Source organism: Vipera berus (assembly GCF_964194415.1).
Source record: "Vipera berus genome assembly, chromosome: W".
Taxonomy (NCBI): domain Eukaryota; kingdom Metazoa; phylum Chordata; class Lepidosauria; order Squamata; family Viperidae; genus Vipera; species Vipera berus.
In genome coordinates this window covers 72,119,377-72,137,793 of record NC_138210.1, presented here as the reverse complement: position 1 = coordinate 72,137,793, position 18,417 = coordinate 72,119,377, and the positions used below count along the sequence as shown (strand labels likewise).

Here is an 18,417-nt window from a genome sequence, read left to right as displayed (position 1 = left end):
AACTCAACAGTGGCCACAGGATTGGAAAAGATCAGTTTACATTCCAATTCCAAAGAAAGGCAGTGCCAAAGAATGTTCAAACTATCGCACCATTGCACTCATTTCTCATGCTAGTAAAGTCATGCTTAATATCCTACAAGCTAGACTTCAGCAGTATGTGGATCGAGAACTACCAGAAGTACAGGCAGGATTTCGAAGAGGCAGAGGAACTAGAGATCAAATTGCCAACATACGCTGGATCATGGAGAAAGCTAGGGAGTTCCAGAAAAACATCTACTTCTGCTTCATTGACTATGCTAAAGCCTTTGATTGTGTGGATCATAACAAACTGTGGCAAGTTCTTAAAGAGATGGGAGTACCAGACCATCTTATTTGTCTCTTGAGAAACCTATATGCGGGTCAAGAAGCAACAGTGAGAACTGGACACGGAACCACTGATTGGTTCAAAATTGGGAAAGGAGTCCGGCAAGGCTGTATACTGTCGCCCTGCCTATTTAACTTATATGCAGAGCACATCATGAGAAAGGCAGGGCTAGATGAATCAAAAGTTGGAATTAAGATTGCCGGAAGAAATATCAACAACCTAAGATACGCAGATGATACCACTCTAATGGCAGAAAGTGAAGAAGAACTAAAGAGCCTCTTGTTGCGGGTGAAGAAGGAGAGTGCAAAACTTGGGTTGAAACTTAACATTAAGAAAACCAAGATCATGGCAACTGGCCCTCTCAATTCCTGGCAAATAGATGGGGAAGAAATGGAGGTAGTGACAGATTTTGTTTTCCTGGGCTCCAAGATCACTGCAGATGGGGACTGTAGCCAAGAAATTAAAAGACGCTTGCTCCTGGGGAGGAAAGCCATGGCAAATCTAGACAGCACACTAAAAAGCAGAGACATCACCCTGTCAACAAAAGTGCGTATAGTCAAGGCTATGGTCTTCCCAGTTGCAATGTATGGCAGTGAAAGTTGGACCATAAGAAAGGCTGAGCGCAAAAGAATTGAGGCCTTTGAACTCTGGTGCTGGAGAAGACTCCTGCGAGTCCCTTGGACTGCAAAGCGATCAAACCGGTCAGTCCTAGAGGAGATCAATCCTGACTGCTCTTTAGAAGGCCAGATCCTGAAGCTAAAACTCAAATACTTTGGCCACCTAATGAGAAGGAAGGACTCACTGGAGAAGAGCCTAATGCTGGGAAAGATCGAGGGCAATAGAAGAAGGGGACGACAGAGAATGAGGTGGCTGGATGGAGTCACTGAAGCAGTAGGCGTGAGCTTAAATGGACTCCAGAAGATGGTAGAAGACAGGAAGGCCTGGAGGAATGTTGTCCATAGGGTCGCGATGGGTCGGACACGACTTCGCAGCTAACAACAACAATATATATATATATATATATATATATATATATATATATATATATATATATAAGTAATTTATATATATATATAAAACGGCGTGCAATACTAAAAAGACTGGGAAAACGCTCGCGTGAACGCACGGAGGCCAATGGGTGCCCTGCCATTCAGCCTGCAAATCAAGAGGGCCAGGAAGGCTTTTGGAAGAGAGCTAAATTTTGCAAATAAAAGTGTGTGTGTGGGGGGGGTGTTTCCCACCAACTGCTGGGTACAATGGAAAGCAGGGAAGAGAATGAATTTTTCTCCCCGGATTTGCAGAAATTTTGCCGGCAAGCTTGAGGCTTTTTCAGGGAGAGAAAAGGAGGTGGGGGTGTCTCTTTGCAGCCCCCTTGTTCCAAATCAACCTCCGGATATGGCCGGCTGGCAACAATCATCCTTCCCTCCATGATGATGGATGTAGTTTAACGCATCCCCGTTGGGAAATGCTGAGTCGGAAATACGGATGATGCTCTAAGGGGGAATGCTTTCCGAGGGGATTTCGAAGCCACCGCTCAATTTCCTTGCTTCCCGCCCCCTCTTCTCACCCCCCCTCCCCATTGTATCCTGCCCCATGGTTTATTCAAACGGGGGTTTCAGCTGAATCAAAAGCCGTTCCTTGCACTCGGCTGCCCCCAACCCCCCCAACCTCAAACAGGGCTGGCTGCTTTGCAGAGGGACAAGTGCTAAAACCGCCTCGATGCCTTTGGAAAAAGGCCCTCAGTCGCTCTCCTTAGGAGAAAGGGCTTGCAAAAGAGGAGCAATGGGCGGCAGGCCTTCCTTCCTTCCTCAATCCCTTCCCTCCCATTCCCAATCCCTTCCTTCATTCCCTCCTCCCTCCCTCCCTCCCTCCCTCCTCTTTTCCCTCCTTCCTCAATCCCTCCCTCTCCCCCTCAATCCCTTCCTTCATTCCCTCCTCCCTCCCTTCCTCAATCCCTCCCTCCCTCCCACCTTTGCTTTCCTCCCCCTTCCCTCCCCTTCTCTTCCCTTCTTCCTCAATCCCTCCCTCCCTTCCTTTCCCACTCTCTCCTTCCTCAATCCCTCCCTTCCTCCCTCTTCTCTTCCTCAGTCCTTCCCTCTCCCTCAATCCCTTCCTCAATCCCTCCCTTCCTCCTTCCCTTCTCCCTCCCACCTTTGCTTCCTCCCCCTCCCTCCCTCCCTCTTCCCTCCCCTTCTCTTCTTCCTCAATCCCTCCCTCCCTCCCTCAATCCCTTCCTTCATTCCCTCCTCCCTCCCTTCCTCAATCCCTCCCTTCCTCCTTCCCTCCCTCCCTCCCTTCCTTTGCCACTCCTTCCTCAATTCTCCTAACTCCTTCCTCAATCCCTCCCTTCCTCCCTCTTCTCTTCCTCAATCCTTCCCTCTCCCTCAATCCCTTCCTCAATCCCTCCTTTCCTCCTTCCCTCCCTCCCACCTTTGCTTTCCTCCCCCTCCCTCCCTCCCTCCCTCTCCCTTCCTCCTCCTTCCCTCCCTCTTCCCTCCCCTTCTCTTCCCTTCTTCCTCAATCCCTCCCCCCCTCTCTCTCACACACACAGGGAGGAAATTTAAAAGAGCATGCAAAAAAAGGGGGGGAATAGAAAAACATGCCCATTGGGGCGGAAAATAAATATTTCTTCCTCTCTCTCTCTTTCCTAATAGCAGAGCTTACGGTTACCCAGTGTTGTGCAGCCTTCTGATCAGCCAGAAAAATGCCCTTTTCGCCATCGGCTCGAAGGCGACAATCACAAACCTGTGCAGTTTTAACAGCAGCTGTTCAGTACAACCAACGACCCAAACCTCAGACCCTCCACATGAGCCGAGTCCCGCTCTCTAGCCGGGTTTTGGCAATGCTAACCGGCAGACACGGGCTTCCCCAGTGCGATCTTTCCCAACCTAGGCCGGTTGAAGCTGGGCGGACTTCAACTCCCAGAATTCCCCAGCCAGACCGGCTAAGTCTCCACCCTATTAAACGCAAAATCTCCCACGGCCCAGATATAAGGGACCTGCCGGTAGTCCTCAACTTATGACCACAATGGAGCCCGACTTTTAGGTCGCAAAGTGAGACATTGGTTCAGTGAGCTGCGCCCCCCCCCATTCTGCGACTTTTCCTGCCACGGTTGTTAAGTGAATCCGTGCAGTTCTTAAATTAGTAACCCGGTTGTGAAGTGAATCTGGCTTTCCCCCGTGAAGTGGGCTTGTCAGAAGGTTGCAAAAGGGGATCACATAACCCCGGGGGCGCTGCGACTGTCGTAAGCATGAGTCAGTTGCCAAGCATCTGAATTCTGATCACGTGACCACGGGGATGCTGCAACGGTCATAAGTGTGGGGGGAAAAACGGTCATTAGATCACGTTTTTCAGGGGCCTTGCAACCTTGAACAGCCACTAAATCAACTTTTATAATTTGAGGACTACCTGGGCTGTGGGAACGTCCTAGAGACAGGAGTGACTTTGTCACGCAGAAGCTTGTTCAGAATGCAAATTTAGGAGTTGTCTGGAAAACCAAGGATGAATCGTGCTTTTCTTAATGCACAGAGGAACAGGATAGGATAGTGTAGGATAGCATAGGGTAGGATAGAAATAGAAATAGAAATAGAAATAATAGAAATAAGAATAGAATAGAATAGAATAGAATAGAATAGAATAGAATAGAATAGAATAGAATAGAATAGAATAGAATAGAATAAGAAATAATAAAATAGAATAGTAAAATATAGAATACTAAAATATAGGATAGGATAGGATAGGATAGGATAGGATAGGATAGGATAGGATAGGATAGGATAGGATGGAATGGAATAGATCTAAGGAATAGAATACAATAGAATAGAATAGAATAGAATAGAATAGAATAGAATAGAATAGAATAGAATTAGAAGTAATAAAATAGAATAGAATACTAAAATATAGAAGAGAAGAGAATAAAATAGAATAGAACAGAATTAGAAATAATAAAATAGAATACTAAAAGAATAGAATAGAATAGAATAGAATAGAATAGAATAGAATAGAATAGAATAGAATAGAATAGAATAGAATAGAATAGAATAGAATAGAATAGAATTAGAAATAATAAAATAGAATAGTAAAATATAGAATACTAAAATATAGGATAGGATAGGATAGGATGGAATGGAATAGATCTAAGGAATAGAATAGAATTAGAATAGAATAGAATAGAATTAGAAGTAATAAAATAGAATAGAATACTAAAATATAGAAGAGAAGAGAATAAAATAGAATAGAACAGAATTAGAAATAATAAAATAGAATAGAATACTAAAATAATAGAATAGAATAGAATAGAATAGAATAGAATAGAATAGAATAGAATAGAATAGAATAGAATGGAATGGAATGGAATGGAATGGAATGGAATGGAATGGAATGGAATGGAATAGAATAGAATACTAAAATAGAATAACAGAGCTGGAAGGGATCCTGTAGGTCATCTAGTCCAGCCCCCAAGCAGGAGACCCTACTACACCATTCCTGACAGATGGCAGTCCAGTCTCTTCTTGAAAGCTTCCAATGATGAAGCTCCCACAATATCTGAAGGCAATTTCTGTCCCACTGATCAATTGTTCTCACGGTCAGGAAATGTCTCCTTATTTCTGGGTTGAGTCTCTTCTGGATCAGTTTCCATCCGTTGTTCCTAGTTTGTCCGACGGGTGTTTTGGAGAACAGGCTGACCCCGCTCCTCTCCGTGGCAGCCCCTCAAATATTGGAACCCTGCTATCGTGTCTCCCCTGGTCCTTCTCTTCACTAGACTAGCCGTGCCCAGTTCCTGTCCTTCGCCCGTTCAGACGACCAGCAGCTTCGCACCGGGCGCGGACACGCGCGGGCAGCGCTAAGGGGGAGCATCCTCACGGAAGAGCAGCCCAGCCTTGGTTCGGCAGCTCGACACGCGTTCTTTCGGGGAAAGCGGGGCAGCCGCAGCCGCGGAGAGTCTCGGCCCCGGGAGCCACGCGTGTCCGTGTCCGCGCGTGGATCCCGCAGGCAGCTCCGCTTCCGTTCTCCCGTGTAAGCGGGTGCAGGGATTGCAGGAATGGTGTGTGTGTGTGTGGGAGCTTTTCTCGGGGGGGGCATTAAGGGGTCTGGAGTGGGGGGGGGGCTGGATTGGAAAACCCAGCATCGCGACGGGTTTTGTGGCTGGCGGCTGCGGCGGCTTTGTCTGAAGTTTTAATTTAGATGCAAATGAGGGCGGGCGGGGGGGCTGCTCCTCTGCCTGCATATTAATGCCGCCTTGCCCTCTCTAGCGGGGGGGGAGGTTTCCTGGGAGTCGCGTTCCCACGTGCCTGTGTTTCTCCGGATCGTGCAGGGCCCCCCCCCCCGCCTGTTTGCCCCGACTCTGGGAGTCGCGTTCCCACGTGCCTCTAATTCTCGGGATCGTGCACCCCCCCCCCCGCCTCTCTGCCCCGTCTCTGGGAGTCGCGTTCCCACGTGCCTCTTTTTCTCGGGATCGTGCAGTCCCCTCCGCCTCTCTGACCCGAGTCTGGGAGTCGCGGTCCCACGTGCCTCTGTTTCTCGGGATCGTGCAGCCCCCCCCCCTCGCCTGTTTGCCCCGACTCTGGGAGTCGCGTTCCCACGTGCCTCTGTTTCTCGGGATCGTGCAGCCCCCCCCTCCGCCTCTCTGGCGCGACTCTGGGAGTCGCGTTCCCACGTGCCTCTGTTTCTCGGGATCGTGCGGCCCCCTCCGCCTCTCTGACCCGACTCTGGGAGTCGCGTTCCCACGTGCCTCTGTTTCTCGGGATCGTGCAGCCCGCTCCGCTTCTCTGGTCCGGCCCTTGGCCCTGTTCATCTGATGCTTTGGCCCGAGTCCCGGGTCTGGTCCTGGCCCGGGCAACCCTCGGCTTGTCAGAAAGGACAGGGATCGGCTTGCTGTCTGGAGGGCAAGATACACCACTGCTCGGGGGGCTTCCTTCCTTCCTTCCTTCCTTCCTTCCTTCCTTCCTTCCTTCCTCCTGATTTTTTTTTCTTCCTGTTGCCCAGCCTGGGGTATGTTTCAGGCTCTCCTCGTGGTCCCCCATCCCTTTTTTGAGATGGGAGGGAGAACTAGTTGGGCTAGCCCAGCGTTTTCCAACCTTAGGAACTTGAAGATGCGTGGACTTCAACTCCCAGAATTCCAGCTAGGAATTCTGGGAGTTGAAGTCCACGCATCTTCAAGTTCCTAAGGTTGGAAAACGCTGGGCTAGAGATTATCGCTGTTTGTCCACTTTGGCCGCTTTAAGACGTGGGGATGCGGTCTTGAACTTGCCGAGGTTGAGAAATTCTGGCTGAGATGAGACTCTCTCATAGCTCCACAAAGCTAAACTCCTGACTCCTGCAGCTTCTTCTGGGGGGGGGAGGGGGAGGGGGCAGCTTGGTGGTGGCTTGCCAAACCTTCCTATCTCCCTGGCATCTCCTTGTGGTCTCCCATCCGTAACCTGCTCACTTCTTCCCTGCCCAGACTTTCTTCCATCTTTGGGATGTCCTCACAGTCTCCATCCCTGGCTTTAAAAAAAGCTGACCAGCTCGCTTCTTCCCTGGCCAGCCTTTTCTCCATCCTTGGGATCTCCTCTTGGCCTCCCATTCCTGGCCTAAAAAGCCAACTGGCTCGCTTCTCCTCTGCCCTCCCTCCCTCCCTCCTCTTCGCCTTTCCGCCTGGCCTCGCTTGCTCTATGCTCTCCCCCTCCCTCTCCTTCCCCCCCACCTCCAGGTGAAGCATCCAAAAAGCTGATAATTGCCTCCTTTCCCCCCCCTCCCGCGCCCGCTAATGGACTGATCCCCCGCTGCTCTTCAGCCTTGACTGACAGGTCTGGTGGCTGATGCACACGCCCCCCCTCTCCTGTGGAGGGAGCCATGTGGCGGGAGGTGAGGAGAGGCATAAATAAGATGGGGCTGGGGGGGGAGTAGAAAGAGACAGAGACAGAAAAAAATAGAGGGAGGGAGGGAGGGAAGGGAGAGAGAAGAAAGAAAGAAAGAAAGAAAGAAAGAAAGAAAGAAAGAAAGAAAGAAAGAAAGAAAGAAAGAAAGAAAGAAAGAAAGAAAGAAAGAAAGAAAGAGAAAGAGCCTTCAAAACCAGCGAAGGAAGGAAGGAAAGGAAGGAAGGAAGGAAGGAAGGAAGGAAGGAAGGAAGGAAGAAAGAAAGAAAAAGAAAGAGCCTTCAAAACCAGCGAAGGAAGGAAGGAAGGAAGGAAGGAAGGAAGGAAGAAAGAAAGAAAGAAAGAAAGAAAGAAAGAAAGAAAGAAAGAAAGAAAGAAAGAAAGAAAGAAAGAAAGAAAGAAAGGCCTTCAAAACCAGCCAGGGAAGGAAGGAAGGAAGGAAGGAAGGAAGGAAGGAAGGAGGAAAGAAAGAAAGAAAGAAAGAAACAAAAAAAGAAAGAAAGAAAGAAAAAAAGAAAGAAAGAAAGAAAGAAAGAAAGAAAGAGCCTTCAAAACCAGCCAGGGAAGGAAGAAAGGAAGAGAGGGAGAAAGGAAGGAAGGAAGGAAGGAAGGAAGGAAGGAAGGAAGAAAGAAAGAAAGAAAGAAAGAAAGAAAGAAAGAAAGAAAGAAAGAAAGAAAGAAAGAAAGAGAAAGAGCCTTCAAAACCAGCGAAGGAAGGAAGGAAGGAAGAAAGAAAGAAAGAAAAAGAAAGAGCCTTCAAAACCAGCGAAGGAAGGAAGGAAGGAAGGAAGAAAGAAAGGAAGGAAGGAAGAAAGAAAGAAAGAAAGAAAGAAAGAAAGAAAGAAAGAAAGAAAGAAAGGCCTTCAAAACCAGCCAGGGAAGGAAGGAAGAAAGGGAGGGAGAAGGAAGGAAGGAAGGAAGGAAGGAGGAAAGAAAGAAAGAAAGAAAGAAAGAAACAAGAAAGAAAGAAAGAAAGAAAAGAAAGAAAGAAAGAAAGAAAGAAAGAAAGAAAGAGCCTTCAAAACCAGCCAGGGAAGGAAGAAAGGAAGGAAGGAAGAAGGAGGGAGGGAGGGGCCTTCAAAGCCAGCCAGGGAAGGAAGAAAGGGAGGGAGAAGGAAGGAAGGAAGGAAGGAAGGGAGGGAGGGAGAAGGAAAGAGAAAGAGGGAAGAAAAAGAAAAGAAAAAGAGAGAGAGAGAGAGAAAGGGAGGGGGCTGCCAAACCAGCCAGGGATGGGCAGAAGGGAGGGGGTACAGGACACGGGGTGGGGGGGGGGGAGAGAAGACTGGGCAGGTTGGCAAAAGCCCGCCTGGCTGCATGTGAACGATGCCAATTAAGATAGCGGCGGCAGAACATGGCGCGCCAGCCGCCGTGAAACGCAGCGCCAACCCGGAATAGCAATCAGCCCCAGGCAGACGAAGTTTAAAACGCCCCCGAAACACTCCAAGCTCATCCCGTTGCGACCACGGGGGGGGGGGAACAGCATCCTATTCTTTCCACAGCTCCCCCCCCCCCGAGAAAGGCAGGGGCCCAGGTGTTTCCGCCTTTCTTTGCAGCCCTGAAGACTAGGAGTGAGAATAGATTCCCCCCCCCACGCCGTTTGGGGGTCCCTTGCCCCCCCCCTCCAAGAAGCAGAGGACCAGCCGGCTGGCTTCCGTTCTGACACATTTGCACAATTCCTGGACTGGTGCAATACACCGAGCCCCCTGGACTGAGTTTCTGCAAGCTTCTGAAGTGCACTTACTAACTAACCCAGGTCGGCGCTAACTAGACTGACTGTGTGAATCCAATCTTGGCCAGCTTAGGGTCTGGAATGGCAGCATCCTGCATCTTCAGTCCCGTTGGAGAGTCTCTGAGGATCCCTGATCCGCACAAGTTGGGGACCCCGTGAGTCCACCCTTTCCCGGCAGCATTCAGATGTAACTGGCTGGCTGGCTCCATAACCTGGTTTGGCTTACTGATCTGGCACAGAATTTCCTTGATAGCAAGACTCGGAAGCAGCGTGGCCTGTCCTGTCCTGGTTTTATCCTGGCCTCTGGCTTCCTGCAATGGATGCGACGTGGCCATCTGCTCCCTTCCGACATTGTCTCGCTTATGTGAGGTCATGTCGGTTTAGGTGAGCAGAAAGCTTGTATCTAGGATTTCCCACCATCATGGTTAATTATTTCATCTTTCGAGGCCCTGTGATTCCTTCAGCTGGATCTATCTTTGATCTTGAACCAAACAAAAGAGGCAAAGCTGATATCGCTCAAGCTGGTTTATTTGCACCCTGGTTCCCCTATGCTCCAAATCGCATAGAATGATGGATTTTTCGATCAACATATATCATGGTGACTGCTAAAGGGTAACAGAATAATAGTTGGAGGGGACCTTGGAGGTCTTCTAGTCCAACCCCCTGCTCAAGTAGGAATAGAATAGAATAGAATATATAGAATAAAATAGAATATATAGAATTAGAATAGAATAGAAGATATAGAATAGAATAGAAAATAGGGAATAGAATAGAATAGAATAGAATAACAGAGTTGGAAAGGGACCTTCTAGGTCATCTAGTCCAACCCCGCGCCCAAGCAGGAGACCCTACCCTCTTTCTGACAGATGGCAGTCCAGTCTCTTCTTGAAAGCTTCCGGTGATGAAGCTCCCACAACTTCTGGTGGCAAGCTGTTCCAGCGGTTGATTGTTCTCACGGTCAGAAAATTTCTCCTTATTTCTTGGTTGAATCGCTCCTCGATCAGTTTCCATCCGTTATTCCTGGTCTGGTCTTCAGGTGCTTTGGAAAATAGGTTGACCCCCCACCCTTCCTCTCTGTGGCAGCCCCACAAATACTGGAAGACTGCTGTGAGTGCTAGTGGGCCTCTTCGTGGGGATCCTCTCCGCGGTCTCCATCCTCTTCAGCTCGGGACTCCAAGCCATGATAAACCTGACTCAGATCTTCCCGCGACATGCAGACCCATCCGTCGGGCCGGACGTGGTAAAGATCCACGTTGCCGCCGGAATAGGCGTCTCGGTGGGCAGCATGAGCCACTGCTTGGCGGGCCAGCCCAAACGCCTCCGCCCGGGGCAGATCGTAACGATAGGTGCCGTCCAGCACCCCGTAGGCGTAAGTGGATCCTGATCCCACGGCCAATACGTCCCCGGAGAAGCAGGTCCCGTCGCTGTAGACGTAGTGCAAGCCGGGTCCTTGGCCATCCCAACCGCAGAGCAAGGTGGCCACGCAGAGATCCTTCTGGGCGCATCCCCGCAGCATGAAAGCTAGCAGCTTGGCCGCCCCGGCGACGCTGGGCTGCTGCCCTTCCGACAGGTGCCTGAGGCGGAGCGCACACCGCAGGAGTCGGAGCCAAGTAGCGCAGTCGGCCGAGGTCCCCGAGGTGGTGGCCAAAAGATGGCGGTGGAGCGTGATGACCTTGCGGGAAGAGGGATCGGCCACCAGCCCGCCGCAGGAAGAACGGGTGTCCGCAGCCACCACCACCCCGTGGCTGCAGCGGAAGGCGAGGGTGGTGGTGCCATGGGACAGCAGGAAAGGACGGGGGACCCCGGCTCCGCCGGAGGGCGGCTGAAGCCAAGAAGGAGCCCTTGGTGGGTCCCTCTTGCTGACAATGTCCTGGAGAGCCATTGGGGAACGAAAAGGAGAGGCGGAGAGAATTTGCAGAATGAACCCCCTTTTGCTTGGAAGGGAAGCGGGGGAGCGGGGAACTGGATCACCGGGAGGATGGAGCGGGGAGCGCGACGAAAGGAGGAGGCGAGGATTGTGTTCCTCGGGACGCGCGCGGGATAGGATTTTTAAGAGAAGCAGCGGTGTTAAGTTGCACGCTTCGGACGACAGGTTTGGGCCTGCGTCAGATGCTCAATTCTCTTCCCCCAAGGGGATGGCGTTTCCATCATTTTTCATCTCAAGCGGGCGGAATGTGATGTGACCCCCCCGGCTTCCAGCTTTCCTAAAGAGGAGTTTCCTCCCTGCCCTCTGAGCTTTTGCTCGTTTTCTTGCAGACGTTTCATGACCCTGGCTAGTTAACGTCATCAGAGCCTTGGTGGAGCAGTGGGCTAATGCCTCCTTAAGTAACACCAGCTGCCTGCAATTAGTGCAGGTTCGAGTCCCACCAGGCTCAAGGTTGACTCAGCCTTCCATCCTTCCGAGGTAGGTAAAATGAGGACCCAGATTGTTGGGGGCAATAAGCTGACTTTGTAATAATGCCGCTTGGGGTGTGTGTGAAAGCCCTAATAAGCAGCATATACATAGAATGAAGGCTACTGCTAAGCTTGTAAGCCGCCCTGAGTCTTCGGAGAAGGGCGGGATATAAATGGAATAAAAATAAAAATAAATAAAATAAAATCAGGCAGGCGCAGTTCGCTTTTCCGGAGGCATGGTGAAGATGTTACTCAGTTTGGGTCATGAAACGTCTGCAAGAAAACAAGCAGAAGCTCAAATGGGGCACCCAGGGGTCCTCATGTCAACCCTGAGCTACAAATATTTCCCTTTCCACTTCCCTTTCCCCTTTCCCTTCTTCACTTCCTCTTCTGCTTCCTCTCTCCCTGTCCCTTCCCTTTCCCCTTCCTTTTTCTACTTCCCTTTCCACTTCCGCTTCCGCTTTCCTTCTTCAGTTCCCCTTTTGCTTCCTTTTTCCCCTGTCCCTTCCTCTTCCCTTTCCCCTTTCCACTTCCCTTTCCCCTTCTTCAATTCCCTTCCTGCTTCTTCTTTGCCTTTCCCTTCCTCTTTTGCCTTTCCCTTTCTGCTTCCCCTTTCCTTTCTTCCATTTCACTTTCCACTGGCACTGATGATGTTCCCTAACGTGGGTCATGTTTTCTTGCCGGCAACAAAACAAGCGAGTTCAGAGGGCACCAAGGACCACCCCCATTTCAGCCCTGAGCTACAAATATCCTCCTTTCCACTTCCATTTCCCCTTTCCCTTCTTCAATTCCCCTTCTGCTTCCTCTTTCCCCCTCCTTTTTCTATTTCTCTTATTATTATTATTATTATTATTTATTCAATTTGTATACCGCCCTTCTCCCGAAGGACTCAGGGTGGTTGACAGGGCATGTATAAATAACAGTACAAAAATTAAAAAGAAATTAAACAATGCCCAATTAAAATACAATAACAATAAAAATAGTAAAAAACCATTAAAAAAACCCTAATGTTCCCCCTCAGGCCAGACCAGCTAGTTCAAATAGGTAGGTCTTCAGCCCGCGCTGGAAGGAGCGAAGGTCCGATGCCATCCGGAGCTCAACCGGCAGTTGATTCCATAATGCCGGAGCGCCCACAGAGAAGGCCCTCCCCCTGGGGGCCACCAGTCGACATTCCCTGACCGGAGGCACCCTGAGGAGACCCTCTCTGTGGGCACGCACAGGGCGGAGGGGAGTCGACGCCGGCAGCAGGTGGTCCTCGAGGTATCCCGGACCCATGCCATGTAAGAACTTGAAGATCATAACCAAGACCTTGAACCTCACCCGGAAGACAACTGGTAACCAATGCAGCTCGCGGAGCAAAGGTGTAACATGGGAGTACCGGGAAACTCCCAAGACAACTCTCGCAGCCTCATTCTGTACCAGTTGGAGCCTCCGAGTGGTCTTCAAGGGAAGCCCCATGTAAAGAGCATTGCAGTAGTCCAGACGAGAGGTCACGAGCGCATGAGTGACCGTGCACAGGGCATCCCGGTCCAGATAGGGCCGCAACTGGCGCACCAGGCGAACCTGGGCGAAAGCCCCCCTAGTCACGGCCACTATGTGATCTTCCAGAGTAAGTTGTGAATCTAGGAGGACTCCCAAGTTGCGAGCCCTATCTTTCCACTTCCGCTTTCCTCCTTCAATTCCCCTTCCTCTTTCCCCTTCCCTTGTCCTTTTCCACTTCTCCGTTCCCTTCAATTCCCCTTCCCCTTTCCCCTTCCCTTTTCTATTTCCCTTTCCAATTCCCCTTCCTCTTTCCTCCTTCAATTCTCCTTCTGCTTCCTCTTTCCCTGTCCCTTCCACTTCCTCTTTCCTTGTCCCTTTCCCCTTCCCCTTTCCCTCCTTCAATTCCCCTTCGGCTTCCTCTTTCCCCTTCCCTTTTCTATTTCCCTTTCCACTTCCCCTTTCCCTTTCCTCCTTCAGTTCCCCTTCCCCTTCTTCAATGCCCTTCCACTTCCTCTTTCCTTGTCCCCTTCCCCTTCCCCTTTCCCTCCTTCAATTCCCCTTCGGCTTCCTCTTTCCCCTTCCCTTTTCTATTTCCCTTTCCACTTCCCCTTCCCCTTTCCTCCTTCAGTTCCTCTTCCCCTTCCTCTTTCCTTGTCCCCTTCCCCTTCTTCAATGCCCTTCCTGCTTCCTCTTTGCCTTTCGTAATGGAAAGGAAAATTCCAAATTAAAAAGTCCATCAATAACACAGAGAGTCCTCGAATCGCAATCTTAATTTGAGCCCAGAATTTCCATCGCTAAGCGAAACAGTTGTTAAGTGAGTTTTGCCCCGCTTTATGACCTTCCTGGCCTCCGTTGTTAAGCAAATCACTGCATTTGTCAATTTAAGTCAAACGGCTGTTAACTCAATCCGGCTCTCCCGTTGTCAGAAGGTCGCAGAAGGGAATCATGTGGCCCCAGGACGGTGCGACCGTCATAAGTACGAGTCAGTTGCCAAGCATCTGAATTCTGATCACATGATCGTGGGGATGCTGCAATGGTCGTAAGTGTGAAAAACGGTCATAAATCACCTTTTTCACAGTGCCATTCTAACTCTGAATGGAACTAAACGAACTAAATCAAGGATTACCTGTAATGAAGTCTTAGGCTTCTAATAACGTTGTTTGCTTTGAAAGGCTAACCATAAACTATATATATATATATTTTAAAAAAACCCAGAATGTACAGCTTGGGGAAAATTAAAAGATCTTGGAAAATGAGCTGGACACTATAAAAAAAAATAGTCAGAAATACTAAATTAATTTAGGAATTGGGGATTCACTAACAAATGCATCACACTGAAGTTGTTGGGTTAAGGGAAAAAGTGTAAAGCGTATGAGTTATGCTGCAACGGTTGTAAGTGTGAGAAACAACCTGCCTCCAGAAGCGGTGAATGCTCCAACACTGGAGGTTTTTAAGAAGAGACTGTTTGTCTGAAATGGTATAGGGTTTCCTGCCTGAGCAGGGGGTTGGACTAGATGACCTCCAAGGCCCTTCCAACTTTATGATGATGATGATGATGATTAAATGTTCATAAGTTACTTTCTTAGTGCAGTTGCAACTTAGAACCATCACCAAACTCTTGCTAAGCCAAAGCACTGCCTCTATATTCTGTTGTAACTTTGAACAGTCCCTAAATGACCTGTTGAGGACTAGCTGCAATCTCTTTTAAAAGAAAAACCTGATCTTCACAGCGACTACTAGGCAGAATTAGGAATTCAATCCTCAGCTTTCCATAGACCCAGGTCCTTCGGGAGACGGGGGTGGGTGGGTGGGAGCTGAGCGAAAACCCAGACAACGAAATAATGTCTTCTTTTTTTTTTTTGATCCAAGGGTGCCTTGGATTGGCACCCACCGCTTAAGTGACAGGTGGGGGATGGTGGAACGATTTGTATTTTCGGGACTTCTGGAGACGCTGTTTTTAGGACAATCTTGAGCAAAATATCTTAGCTGCATGCAGTGTTTCAATGTCACCGGGGTTACCTGTCCTGAAATTCAAGGACAGGACAACGCCGGGAGAATCAGAACCCTTTTAATTCAGGTTTGACGTACCCGGTGGCTGAGACCAGGATTTGTCCCCTCCCCAATGTGATACCTCGCTTGTCCCTTCCTCACCTGCCCCCAAAGCAGTCCTGTCTTGTTAACAGCTGTCAGTCTTAGCCAGGCCCTCTGCGTCTCCTACCTAATGGGTGGGGTGGGGGGACGCCGAATTGTCTTCACCCCACCCCACCTGCCTCTGTCCTTCCAGAGGTTGGGAAACCGCGTCCCCGAGAAAGAAGAAAGCGTACGCTTCGCAGATTTGCTGGAGTTGTGTATCCGATAGCTTAAGACAGCGGGGAGAATTTGCACACTTCATTTGCATTCCAAAAATCCCGTGGAGATTCTATTGAATTTATTCTAATTTACTTCTAAAGCAGTTTTTAGTTAACTTCAGGGGAACCGTTCCAAGAATTTAAAGGGCTGGAGATTAAAACATAGGAAGATCGGTTGCGGGGTTTGGGAATGGCCAGTCTAGAGAAAAGAAGGACTGGGGGTGGGGAACATGATATTCCAGTATTTGAGGGGCTGCCCCCCAAAAGAGGGGGTCAACTTATTCTCCAAAGCACCAGAAAGCAGGACAGGAAACAATGGATGGAAACGAATCAAGGAGAGAAGCAACCTGGAATCATGGAGAAACTTCCTAACAGTGAAGACAATTAACCAGTGGAACAGCTTGCCACCAGAAGAGACTACTAGACAATCACTTGTCTGAAATAGAATAGGGTCTCCTGCAGGAGCATGGGGTTGGACTAGAAGACCTCCAAGGTCCCTTCCCACGATTGATTCTGAATGATTGATTGAAACTGAGATCTTGGCTGGGATCTTGGGAAAGTTGTGAAGCTGTTCCAGATGTTGGAAATCTGGGGCTGTCAGAATAATAATTTGGGTTTCCAACACAAGCCGGGGCTACGCAAGAATAAACATGAGATTCTGAGAGTTGTGAGGAAAGAAGAAATTTCTATTCCTAAAAGGAAGTTTGAGTAAAAGATTTTCCCGCTGGCTCTTTTTACTTCATTAACTTAGTTTGATCTTGACTGTCAATTATCTAGTGGAGATGCTGATTCTCAGTCCATTGGGGAGTCTGTTAATGTTTTAAGGCAGGGGTCCTCAACCTTGGCAACAAAGCTGGCTGAGGAATTCTGGGAGTTGAAGTCCACAAGTCTTAAAGTTGCCAAGGTTGAGGACCCCTGTTTTAAGGGACGATGGAAACAATAGAAAGAATAAAACATATTTTGATATAAAACTTCTCACAGGGTCAAAGAGAAAGAGAAGTGCAGAGATTTGACGGTACCCCTTTTAGCTCTTCCAGACCCATCTTTTTTTTAAAAAAAATAGTATTACTATTTAAAAAGGGACCCTATACAGTGCTTGGTGAAGATGATTAATTCCACTACTTCTCTGATCCAAATGTCATTAGTTTCTTGATCGTTTTTTAAAGAAGATTAAAGAGGAATACAAAAGCCAGGTACAGGGGAGTAAACAGGGACAAAAAGAAAAATAGCCATTTCCAGTGGAGAGAGGAGAGATCACAAATCTTAAGAGACACCTTCCCACAGAGAATGTTCAGGACATCAGCATGGAAGCGAAACTATTAATAAAGCACTAAAGCATTCTGCGGATATAAAATCGGAATTGAATTTCCTCTTTCTGTGGGAGAGAAGGTAAGTGTCTGGGGGGGGGTCCTTAGAGGGGGTCCATGCAAGTACTAACTTGGCCTGATGGGGCTTTGCTTGTAAAAAATAAATAAATTAGCAACCTATCAGATATGATTTATTGGTTTAGCTTTGCTTTAGTTTTAAGGGTGGTTAGCCCCTCAGAATAACTCACTGTAGATGGACGGCTGTGTAAACCGAGTTCATTTTTATATATAAAAAAATACAAAAATAAACTATACAAAAGCATGCACTGTAGCAATACAAAACATCACAAACAGGTGAAAGAACCATCAACAGAAGAACAATGTGTATATGTGTTATATATGTTTATCTTTCCATCTTTCTATCTCATCAATCTATCAATTATCTATTTATTATCTATCTATATCTCTCTTCTATTATCTATCTATATCAATCTCTCTTCTATTTATTATCTATCTCCTATTTATCATCTATCATCTATCCATCTCTCATCTATTATCCATTACCTATCATCTATCAATCATGTCTATTATCTATCTATCTATCTATCTATCTATCTATCTATCTATCTATCTATCTATCTATCTATCTATCTATCTATCTATCTATCTATCTATCTATTCTATCTAATCTATCATCTATCTATCTATCTATCTATCTATCTATCATCTATTCTATCTATTCTATCATCTATCTATGTATCATCTATCTATCTATCTATCTATCTATCTATCTATCTATCTATCTATCTATCTATCTCTATTTATTATCTAATCTTCCATGTATCCATCTCATAATAATAATAATAATAATAATAATAATAATAATAATAATAATAATAATAATAATAATAAGCAGGCATATACATAGAATGAAGGCTACTGCTAAGCTTGTAAGCCGCCCTGAGTCTTCGGAGAAGGGCGGGATATAAATGTAATAAAAATAAAAATAAAAATAAATAAAATATTATCTATCATCTATCAATCTACCATCTATTATCTATCTTCTATTATCTATCTTTCTATTTATTACCTATCTAATCTATATCTCATCTATTATCTATCATATATCAATCTATCATCTGTATCTATTATCTATCTCTTCTATTTATTATCTATCATCTATTTATCATCTATCTATCTATCTATCTATCTTCTATTTATTATCTATCTATCTATCATCATCACCATCTATTTTCCATGAAATCTGAACACGTCTGTACTTTTTCTTGACCTCCTTCGTGGGGCTCAGCAAGTGACTGGCCCAAGGTCACCTAACTGGCTTGGTACCCAAGGCAGGATTAAGACTCATTGTCTCCCATTTCTACTCTGATGCCTTAACCACTACCCCAAACTCGATTTGCTATTTTTAAATCTGTTTTTACTATGGGCCATCATGAGGCAGTGAGTTCCTCAGGAGAACCTCTGCATTACTAGTACCTGGCGCAGATTGCACCCTGCAAAAAGTCAAAATCGACCCCTTTCGGGTTGTTTCCTTCCTTAGCAGGGAACTAATAAGATTCTTAATTTCAACAATAAATTCCATGGTTTTTTTCCCCCCCTTTCCATCTGTTTTTGAAGTTGTCCGCTCTTCTCTTTTCTTCTCATCATCCGAAGGCATCACTCCCTTCGGGCAGACCAACCGGCCTGGCAAGCTCATCCTTGCCCTCATCCAACAAGGCGTCCCCCAGTGTTATCCAACGCGGTTAATCCGGCGCCGAAGCTAAACATTGCCCTCATCCAACATGGCGCCCCCCATTCTTATCCAGCGCAGCTCGTCCGGCGCGATCGCGTCCTTTTTTTGCGACATGACGCAGTGACTTGCCCTCACCCAACATGGCGCCCGGTGTCTATATAGCCCGCAGGCCGCAGCGCTTTC

General features: G+C 47.6%; 1 protein-coding gene across 1 annotated transcript; it reads right to left on the bottom strand.

The window, feature by feature from the left end:
• Positions 1-10,064: 10,064 nt before the first annotated feature.
• Positions 10,065-10,832, bottom strand: LOC308676459 (proteasome subunit beta type-11-like; the record flags this gene model as incomplete). The annotated part of the gene is made up of 1 exon (XM_081342273.1): positions 10,065-10,832. One exon carries the CDS (start codon positions 10,830-10,832, stop codon positions 10,065-10,067), a length of 768 nt encoding a protein of 255 aa, XP_081198399.1.
• Between the last annotated feature and the right edge of the window lie 7,585 nt (positions 10,833-18,417).